The sequence below is a fragment of the Condylura cristata genome, unplaced genomic scaffold (genome assembly GCF_000260355.1).
Source record: "Condylura cristata isolate star-nosed mole 26May11 unplaced genomic scaffold, ConCri1.0 scaffold00035, whole genome shotgun sequence".
NCBI classification, from domain to species: domain Eukaryota; kingdom Metazoa; phylum Chordata; class Mammalia; order Eulipotyphla; family Talpidae; genus Condylura; species Condylura cristata.
The window spans coordinates 6,432,202-6,442,557 of NW_004567136.1; the positions used below are offsets into that span (position 1 = coordinate 6,432,202).

The 10,356-nt window shown below is 48.1% G+C and overlaps 1 protein-coding gene across 3 annotated transcripts; it reads left to right on the forward strand.

Moving 5' to 3' along the window:
• The first annotated feature begins 547 nt into the window (after nt 1-547).
• On the forward strand, nt 548-10,061 carry TM2D3 (TM2 domain containing 3). Of its 3 annotated transcripts, XM_004693083.2 has the most exons (6): nt 1,256-1,364; nt 1,840-1,917; nt 3,189-3,346; nt 5,123-5,297; nt 6,930-7,005; nt 9,352-10,061. In XM_004693083.2, the coding sequence occupies exons 1-6, from the start codon at nt 1,274-1,276 to the stop codon at nt 9,515-9,517; spliced, it is 744 nt and encodes a 247-aa protein (XP_004693140.1). In that variant the 5' UTR covers nt 1,256-1,273; the 3' UTR covers nt 9,518-10,061. The 3 variants fall into 3 exon arrangements, with proteins under 3 accessions (XP_012588233.1, XP_004693140.1, XP_004693141.1); XM_012732779.1 differs by lacking the exons at nt 1,256-1,364; nt 1,840-1,917 and adding an exon at nt 548-772; XM_004693084.2 differs by lacking the exon at nt 1,840-1,917.
• Nucleotides 10,062-10,356: the final 295 nt, after the last annotated feature.

The window sequence follows — 10,356 nt, forward strand, 5'->3', positions numbered from 1 at the left end:
GGGTGCAGGTTGCACTATGACTAGGCAGGGAGCAAGACAGCCCTAGGGGCGGCTCCCCTCCCCAGCTTGCCCTTCTCCAGAGAGGAGGCCACGCTTTGCACCCTCCTCTCACATCTTGGGCTCTGGCCCCATATCTGAAGACCTGCTCGTTATATTTAACGTCTTGCATCTCTCCGTCTTAAAGAAAATTTCAGGGACTAGCGCCTGTTTTAAAAGGAGTTGGCAAGTAGTGAAACCCACTTCAGGCCACAGCACTGCCAGGCCGGTCCATTTGGGGAGTGCGCTTTGGATAGCTACCTTCCTGCAGTACCTAGTAGACAGTGGTAGGTTTTCACGTGTCACTTTCCCAATTGGCCGTCTCTGGCTTTCAGTCACCCTAAAAAGAGCAAACCCGGAAATAAAAAGGGGCTTAATAAAAGGGTCTATTTACTTAGGGCGTGCGAAGAGGAGCGGGAGGAAGAAAACGAGATTGGTCTGCTGAACGCACTCTGTCCTATCAGCAACTGTGAGCTCAGCCTAGGAGCCCAGGATACCGGAAGCTGCGGCGCTGCTCCCCAGCCAGAGGCCCGAGTGGTCGGGGGTTGGGGGAGCGAATCAGAACCTGGGGGCCATTCCCGATCCATAGTCCTCCGGAGGGCAGCAGCCGACGGGGGTGAGAGCGCAGCACCCCGGCAGAGAGCCGCGACTCCCCGCTTTGTCCCCTCCCAGCCATGGGAACCAGAGACGCTTCTGAGGGCTTCACTCCCGGCGGAGGCACTTCCAAATCAAGCAGGTGGGCAAAGAGGGTGTGAGCAGAACTGAGTTAAGAAAAGGAGAAACCAGCGCACTATAGCGCCGGTCAGCTCCTTCCTGGTTCCCAGCAGCCCTCCTTTCCCAGGAAGTCGCGTTAGGGCATGCTGGGAGTTGTAGTCCCAGGGGCAGAGGTGGGGGCGGGGACGATAGCGTGTGTCCGGGAGTTCCAGGTGAGCGCTCCTCCCTCCCCACGCCGCTTGCCTCCGCGACTCCTGTACAACTTTAGATGTGAACTCTGGGTGACCAAGGGCGCGCGGGGCGCTTGGAAACCAAGCACCCCCACTGGGTCGCAGGTCGCACAGCCGAACCCCCCCCTCTCCCGCTTTCTCAGAGAGCATCCGGCTAAGTACCGCATGTCCAGTACCAGCCGGGCGCACACCTGCGCCTTTGCGCCCAGGAACACGCCTCGCCCCGCCCCTCGGCGCCCCGCCCCTTAATTTAGTTCCGCCCCGCGGCCCGGAAGTACGCGCGGGCCGGCAAGATGGCGGCTGCGGCGGGCCCGCTGCTTGTCCTCTGCCGTGTCTGCCGCCTGTTGCTGTTCCTCTCACAGTTCTACATCTTGTCGGGCGGTGGTGAGTTGAAGGCCCGCGTCTGCGCCGGGATAGGCGGGGTGGCAGGGGCTTCCCCGGGACCGCTGGGAGCGTCCGGTCTGGGCCTGCGGGCGGAGGGCAGAGGCTGCGTGCGGGGCGCGGGGTCGCAGCCGGCTGAGTTGGGAGAGTCTTGGCCGCCAGGTGCGCCGCCGCCCCTCGGCTCCGGGACGTCGGGGTCACAGAACTCGGCTGGGGAGGCTTCGAACAGAGGGGGCCGAGGGCTCTGGGGCGCGGCCGGGAAAGCGGAACTGGATCCCGGTACCAAGCTTTGTTAATTCCCCCGTTGCTCAGAAATCTGAACTGGGGCGATTCCGGTGTTGGTTGATTCTTCCTTATCCCGGGCGATTAGGCCGTGAGGTTTTCAGAGCAGTCATTGACCTGCGCGGACCCTGCGTGTTAAAAATTTCAGAACCAAGGATATACCGTGTTTCTCTAATTGTTGGATCCTTAAATTTAGAGCATTCGCAGCCGCTGGCTCAGTCATTAAAAGATCCGGGTCCTACACGTACTTTCACAGTAATTCCCAGAGCAGCAGGTACTAGACATTTTCTATTCTAGTAAGTGTGTCTATTTATATCTGGTAGTTTCTCTCTCCTCTCTCTCTCGAATACAGTTTCTTTTCCATTTTTTGAATAGTTACTGCCTTTTAGGTTATGTGAGCCAAAGGCAGCATATAATTTCCTGTAGACAGTCTTCATGTTTCAGTGCGTTTGGATATCTCTGCCTCATCTCTTTTTCCAGTTTCATACTTCACATTTCCATCTTCTTAGTTCTGTTATTATTCCACTTCATCAAGATAACCATCAACCCTTCTTCCCCATCAGAAAATCTCTTCTATTTCTTCTTGAAGCCTGTTGATAATGTTGGATATTAAAGTCTCCCTCCCCCCAAGGCTGGTGGAATGGAAGCATCACAGAGGAACTGATAAGAGACATGGAGCCTAGGTCTGATTGTGCTACTGGGAGCTTAAACAAATTATTCCCCCTCGTGGGTTTCCTCTTTTATCATGTGGTAAGTTTAGCCAGGCCCTCTAAAGTTATTTATGCAGTGTGATCCAGGAAGCAGTCGACTCGCAGCTACAATAGTAATAGGAACATTAGGAAAAATGGTATTTTTGCAATTGCCTCCTTAATGCAGTGACACGAAGTAGGGTCGGGTGTAAGTTTTAGTATGTTTTACAGACTAGAACATTTGTCTCTATAGTTTCATTCCGTAGATAATAGGTTAACAAATTATTGCTTATTGAAGTACTAGTGTGCAATATGACCCAGGGCATTTTCTAGAATTGGTACCATGTACTGATTCAGTTTGAAGTCATTCGTGTTTAACTTAGTGAATTCAAGTAAAATGAATATTGGATTGGAAATTGAGAGACTTGAGTTTTGGTTCAAGTTTTGCAAGATCCCTCTGATCTTGAACTGAACAACCCTACCAACTTTAAGCCTTAGCGTTTTTTTTTTTCTTAACATGGTAGATTTCTGAGTCCGTCACTTAGACTTAACAATTATATACATACTCATCTATACATGTGTATGTTTGTATATGTAAACACAAGGTCCTATGTGGCTCGTGGTAATTGAGGAGACAATAATTACATATATTTTACTTAGCTCTTGCTCCAGGTCACATAATGAGCAGGTGGCAAAACCCAGTTTTGATTTTGGGTATTTCTGACTCCAGCTCTGTGTTTTTTCCATTCCTCACAGCATCTCATTGCTAATGAACTTACCCTTAACCTCAGAACGTTGTCTTTCTCTTGTTCTAACCAGTGTTCTGAGAGAATGAGCTGGACTTTCATTTTCACAGAGAGCACCGATAGCCCACCTTACATAATGAAGTGCCCCAGCAACGGTTTGTGCAGCAGACTGCCCGCAGACTGTGTAGACTGCAAGACCAACTTCTCCTGCATCTACGGGAAGCCCGTCACGTTTGACTGCACAGTCAAGCCTTCGGTTACTTGTGTTGTAAGTATCGCAGCTAAGGTGTTTCTGTGTAAGGCTGCCCGTCTGGGAGATGGACAAAGGAGAAAAACAAGGTGTCCTTTACATCTTTTTGGCACTAGGTCTGAAAAAAGGCTACAATGGGAAGTTCTTCCATTCTCCAGCTCTTTCTCTAATTTTCTTGAGGCCTTATGAGGGAGCTTCACTCCAGAGAAAAGATTTTGTACTGACTGCACTGCTTGAATGTCATTTTCATAAACTGAAGTGTATGCCATTTGTATATCCCACTGTTACCCTTTCGAGTGCGCTGGAAAATCCACCTGCTTTCCAGGCATCTTCATGACTGCCTCTGGTTATCAGTCTGTTGCTGTATCTCAACTAGGACTTTCTCCATACTTGGCTAATGGCTGACTCGTTTGAAAGCATTTGCAGCATATTTTGTGGGTCTGGTGCATAGTGGGTCCCTAGTGGAAAATGGGAGAATTTGCAGCCCTAGAGCTTTACCAGTATCCCTTGGTTTGCCTCAGTTCTTTGACTGTCAAGTTCTGAAACTGGCTCTGGAGCAAGACATAGAGCTCAGTTTCTTCTTTCTTTTATTGCTCCCAAATCCTGCAGGCTCGCTTACTGGAAAATAGAGGATAAGAAAAATAACAGTGGCAGAGAAATTACAAAACTTGCTTAGGCAGGTTCCCACACTCCTGGGTCGTGGTACTTGGTATAGCCCTTGCCCCTGCTGAGATGTGCCTGGATTAGTTCTTCCCCTCCACCTACTCCAGGTGCTTTTTCTCACCTGTTTCCTGTTTTACGAGCCAGTAATACGACCCCACAGAGTAGCAGGTGCCCATTCCTCAGGTGTGGAATATGAAGTGTGCAATTTGAGGGTCTGGTGGTCTGTTTCTTCTTAAAAGTAAGGACAGTAAAACTTACGAGCTGGCTGTCAGGACTCGAGTATCGCCGCCAGATAGCCTAGGACGAGCCATGGTTCTCACTTGCTTAATAAGATCTGTTGGCTCCCTTCTTGGTAAATAAGCTGTCAGTGAGGAATTATTTGTGAGCATCACATGTGTTCACTCCTTTAAATGGAAAGACCTCCCCACCCTTTCCGCATCGGCTGACTGCTGTTGCACTTATGGTAACGCAGGCCAGTTGATGCCGGCTGGAAATGTGCTTGACAGAGTGTTGCTCCGCTTCCTTACAGATGTCAGACTGCTGGGTGGGAGCCGTGTGGCCCTCAGCTGGGTCTGTGCTCCCAGTAGTGACAGCTGTCGCAGAGGGAGAGGTAGCAAACTCTCTTGGTATCCGTACCCATAAGCTTTTGGAAGGTCAGTACTTGGATGCCAAGCCCTCACGCACTTGGGGAACCAGTGTTCTCTGTGTAGCTTGGGCTCAGTGACCTTGAACAGGTGGCGCCTGTCTGCGCTTCCAACTGTCATAGTTTCATAAAGTAAATTTTTTCTTTTTCTGTATTATAATACGCGTTCATTATTAAAAATGTAACTGAGCAAAGTGATGAAATAATCTTAACACCATGAAATAACATGTTTTTTGATATGAATTTAGCTAGATAATTTGGGGGTGTGTATTTTATGATTAAAGAGTCATTTGGGGTGTCGGTGTAGCTATGATTATAGGGTCATTCCACATACATCTGTTAGTGTATATGTGAGTTTGGTATTTTTCTGCCACTTCTTACTAAGTCCGAATTCAGTACTTTAGAAGCTTTGTGCCAGAGCATTGGTTTCATTGACATAACAAGCTACTGTGTTGTGATTGACTAGTGCTGTGTCCTCTGGCACGTAGGATCAAGATTTCAAATCCCAAAAGAACTTCGTCATCAACATGACTTGCAGATTTTGCTGGCAGCTTCCGGAAACCGATTATGAGTGCTCCAATTCCACCAGCTGCATGACGGTGTCTTGCCCGCGGCAGCGCTACACGGCCAACTGCACAGCGCGAGACCATGTCCACTGCCTGGGTGAGTCGGTGCCCACGGGCGCAAGGGCAGCATTCCTCTCAGCTTGCAGAACTTTAAACAGAAATTCGGGCACTTAAATTCGTTAATCAGAACCATTTTATCAGCACCTTTTAGTTACAACAAGGTTATTCATAAGCTCAATGAACAAAAATAAAGTCATTCAGAAAATTTACAGATCTCAGCTTTTGAAATGTGATACTTGTCGAACAAGGAAAACTATGTAAGAGAATGAAGCATAATGCTTTAGGTTCCTCATTATCTAGTTTCAGTTATCTGTGGTCAGAAGGATTTTGAGAAAGAAGACTCGCACATAAGCCGTGACCGTCGTGCACTGCTGTGATTATTCTCCTACTGCTTCCTTATAGTCGCTCTCTTGATCACAGTTACGGCTGCACAGGAGATGCTTACATGTAGGATCTGGCGCACGGTTTCAGGCGTGTACACCTGGCGGGTCGGAGTCAGCTGTGTAACGTAGTCAAATTTCAACCAGATTAACCACTACAGCCGTGCTGGCGTTGCCATGCTGCGGTGTTCCTTTGGGGCGCAGACGCCCGGCCTTCTCCTCGGGAAACCACTTCTGAGTCCCACTCACTTCCTCTCCTTTAAAGACTGCATGGACGTGACAGCATGGGGGACGATACGCAGTGGGGCAGGCCGTGTGGCCGTGTGGCCTTCTCTCAGTGTTGTGGCGCAGAGTTTGATCCATGTGTCTTCTCCATTCTTTTGCTCCCGTCTCAGCATTTCAGTTTATGCTTCCCGCTGTGCGTGTGCGTGTAGGTGCTGGCGCTTCCGCCTCACACCTGTCTCCTGTGTGAGCCAGCGCCCCAGGAGCATTGTTTTCCAAAGCGCTTTTTTTTTAAAGATTTATTTATTTATTCATACAGAACTGGGGTACAGGCCAGAGATGCGGAGGGTGAGAGGATTCACCAGGGACAGAGTGAGGAGCAGAACAGGGAGATCGACAAAATACACTGCTGAGGGGAGCAGCGGGCGGGTCAGGAGAGGTCTGCCGCGCCATGTGGGTCTCCTCCGGGGCAGGCGGGGATCAAACTGCGGAAGTGGCTTACGCTTCTGAGTGCTGCGCTTTAACCCGCTGCGCCTCCAGGGAGGGCCCCCAAAGCGCTTTTGCAGTTCACCTTCCCACCAGCAGTCACAGCTCTTTGAGGAGCCAAACCCTCTCCCTCTATCCTTAAGGTTTACTGTTTTTCTTCACAGTACCTTTTGATAAAACCAAACTTGAAAATGTTAATTGGTGTTTTTGGCCGTTCATTGTTAGTGCTTGATTTAAGAAATCTGCGACTCCCTGGATGGCGTGTTGGGTGCAGTTGATTCAGTTCATGTTTGCCCATGTGAACAGCCACCTCTCATGACGCAGGGCCAGCCGTGTGCATCTGCGTCTCGGGTGTGTTTCTGTGTGGCCGGCTCTTGCCCCGCTTGTTGGGTCTCTCAGTGCTTGGTCTTCGGTGACTTAAACATTCTGTGCTCAAAAATGATACGGGCTCTCTATAGTGGTAAATATTACTTCGTTGTTTGAATTGACTTTTCACATTTTAAATAACAAAGTCTTGGTGATAATTAAGTCTTGTAGGCATGCCCTTATCGCCATGTGTTTTTCCCTTTCTTTTTTTTAAGGTAACCGTACTTTCCCCAAAATGCTGTACTGCAACTGGACTGGAGGTTATAAGTGGTCGACAGCTCTGGCCCTCAGGTGAGCTTCATCGTAACACATGCCTCTTGCGTTTCTTTGGTGTCAGTGGGGTCTCTCTGACACTGAGCTCAGATTCTCTTCCATGTATTAAGCAAACTCTTGAAAACTAGAGCAGCTGGAGCTCGTAGGTGGTCAGACTTAGCGTTAGCTTTTCTCCCAGCTTGCCTGCCTGTTCTAGGAAATGTGATCGAGTCACTGCAGGCATTTGGGTCCATCAGGGTTTCCCAGCCTGGAAGACTATGAGTACAGAAAATGCCACAGTGACTTAGCATAAGTGGGCTTGTGAGGTATATATATATATATATATATATATATATATATATATATATTAGAGATTTATTTATTTGTGCATACAGAACTATGGTACAGTACAGAGGCTTAGGGCTGGCGAGAGGCTTCACCAGAGACAGAGTGGGGAGCAGTACAGGCAGATCGATGGAAATACACTGCTGAGGGGAGCAGCGGGTGGGTCAGGAGAGGTCTGCCGCGCCATGTGGTCACCTCCGGGGCAGGCGGGGATCGAACTCATGCATAAGGGGCTTTTTAGCTTCTTAGTGTGGTGCTTTAACCCGCTGCGCCACCAGGGAGGGCCCTATGAGGTATATTTTTAATCTTTAGCAACTTCTTTTTGTAAAAATAATATATACTCTATATTAAAAACTTGGATGAATGAAAATGAGCCTTTCCCCCCCAAAATTGAAAAATCACTTAAAATACTACCATTGAAAGATAAATATAGATTAAATTTTACATGAATATACACATGCATTTTTCAAACTTTCCAATAATTAAAAAATAATTGTGCCTCTTCTGTGCACTAAAGGGTTCGCAGGGCAGGTAGGATGCTGCTTCAGTGGTTAACTGTTCAAAGTTGCTCATCGACAGTTGAAGCACTAGAGCTGACTTGAGACCCCGAGGCCTGGTGATGAGGGCGGTTTCTCAGCCTGGTCATGGGTCGTGTTCTCCCCTGACAGCTCTTTGTTGTGGGCTGTCAGGGCTGTCATGTAGTAGGGTGCTAGTGACATCTCTGGACTCGACTTACTGACTTTCAGGGACACTGATCTACAGTGTCTGGACATTGCTGACAGTTTTCCCCGGGGCAGGGTTGCCCCTTGTTGAGAACCACTGCCCATTGTGTTAGCTTGGGCCTGGGGGAGAGACAGACCCTGCCTGGTGGGCGGCACAGCTGGAAGGTAAGAGGGGTCTGAGTCAGAAAAGGAAACCGCAGAAGAGTGGTGGCTGACCGAGGTCTTCATCAGCAGTGACTCAAATTCAAACTAAAAAGTGACTTTTAGAAAAGAAGCTTGCCTTGGGGTCATTTTAGATGTCTAGGAAGAGTCGCACAGAGGAGAGTTCCTGTGCAGATGCATCCGATTTCAGACATTGTTACTGTCCTCTTTAACCTGTGGCTTTTAAAAAGTAGGAGGCGTTTTCTCCTCAGAGTTCAGCATCCTTCGACTGTCCGCTGTGAGCGTGATCGTGTCTGGGGCTTGCTTCAGAGTCCTGGGACAGAGGGAGGGTTTCGTGAAAGGGGGCTGGCTGGATTCGATGATTTGCTCTCTTTACTCGGATTATGTTTTAAAAATTTCCCATGATAAAAATTCTATAAGACAGGCCCTCCCTGGTGGCGCAGCGGGTTAAAGCACAGCACTGAGAATCTAAAGCCGCTTCCGCATGAGTTCGATTCCCGCCTGCCCCGGAGGTGACCACATGGCGTGGCAGACCTCTCCTGACCCGCCCGCTGCTCCCCTCAGCAGTGTACTTCGTCGATCTGCCTGTTCTGCTCCCCACTCTGTCTCTGGTGAATCCTCTCACCCTCCGCATCTCTGGCCTGTACCCCAGTTCTGTATGAATAAATAAATAAAAAAAAATCTAAAAAAAAAAAAAAAAAAATTCTATAAGACAAAAAGAAAATAATGAAAACAGTGACCATTACTGTTAGATCTTAGAATTTGAAGGGCCCTGACCTTTTCTCCTTATCACTCATTTTTTTTAAGAGATGAGTCACTGCTAGTTCGGCAGGGCGTCGGGTGGCCTCGGGAGGCCTCCCTCTGACCTGCCGCTTCCTGGCAGGCCAGGTCCCTGCTTTTTCTTCGAGTAAGCTCTTTCCAAGATCAGACTGATGACTCTAGAGCAGAAGCGTCAGATTTCAGTAGAATTAAAGTTGCAGTTTTTCTTTTGATATTTAGCACCTCTCTTGCGCTGGTGACTTGAAGTCTGGGTCTGAACAGCCGTCTGTGTAGGCGCAAGAGGCCCCAGGCCCTTCACTACTCCCACTAGTAGGATTCCTGAGCTGCACCTGGAGGGGCCCGGGGCGCTGATGGTGCTGCCTGTTTGCCTTTGCAGCATCACCCTCGGGGGGTTCGGGGCCGACCGCTTCTACCTGGGCCAGTGGCGAGAAGGCCTCGGCAAGCTCTTCAGTTTCGGGGGCCTGGGGATCTGGACCCTCATAGATGTCCTGCTGATCGGAGTTGGCTACGTTGGACCGGCGGATGGCTCTCTGTACATCTAGGCGCTCGGGGCGGGGCAGCGCTCGGAACACGGCTTCTGCCTTTCAGAATAGATGTGCCGTGAGGGTTATTTATGTGTTTTTAATGTACAGCATCTGTACTTTGCCTGCCTTGATGAAGGTAAAACAAACACTGAACCATGCTTGTCTCAAATTTGTTTTTATTTGCCTGAAATATATTTTTTTCTGTGAAAAATTAAACTAGAAGAACAAACTACAGTGATTGAAAATCTATTTAATTCCCATGACTTTAGTTTTATATTGTTTAAGTTAAAGTGTATCACTCGTGTCTCTGGCCTGAATGTCATCTGTCTTGAAAAGCTTGTCAGCCATGGTTGCAGAAAACGGAACTTGTTTTTCTTTAGCTCAATAAAGTACCTACCTAAACCTCAGTGACTAAGTTCTGCACTGTGATGGGTATGTAGTCTTGGCTCGTGTGACGGACATGAACTGCACAACTTCTGTGTCTAGTCACTGTGGTTGAATTTTGTTTGTGACATAAAAGGTTGTAAAAGTACTGAAAATCAATAAAGTTACAAGTTACTTTAAGAAACTTTGCTGGTGTGTTTTCTATGTTCAACTCAAATCTTCAGTGGTCATATAGTAAGTGATAAGCAGCATTAAAATGATTCCTTTTGAGGACACTACTCCACTTTGGAGAGATACATTCAAAATTAGCTGGTTGATAGTGAAAGCGTTTAAGTGTGGTAAGTGTTTTTGTATCTTTACAGGTCTTTATTGGAGAGAAATGAACTTTGCTCAAGGCTTCTTTTGAAACACTTACAAATTCTTAGCATTTTTCTTTCAAATTGGGCACCTATTACTTTTTAAACATCTGTATT

Excerpts from the sequence above, each read along its gene's own strand:
- TM2D3 (XM_004693083.2), top strand. The coding sequence starts at position 1,274 with ATGGCGGCTGCGGCGGGCCCGCTGCTTGTCCTCTGCCGTGTCTGCCGC. Across the intron at positions 1,918-3,188 it reads AGTAATTCCCAGAGCAGCAG|AGAGCACCGATAGCCCACCT; the intron begins GTACTAGACATT and ends TCATTTTCACAG. Across the intron at positions 3,347-5,122 it reads AGCCTTCGGTTACTTGTGTT|GATCAAGATTTCAAATCCCA; the intron begins GTAAGTATCGCA and ends TCTGGCACGTAG.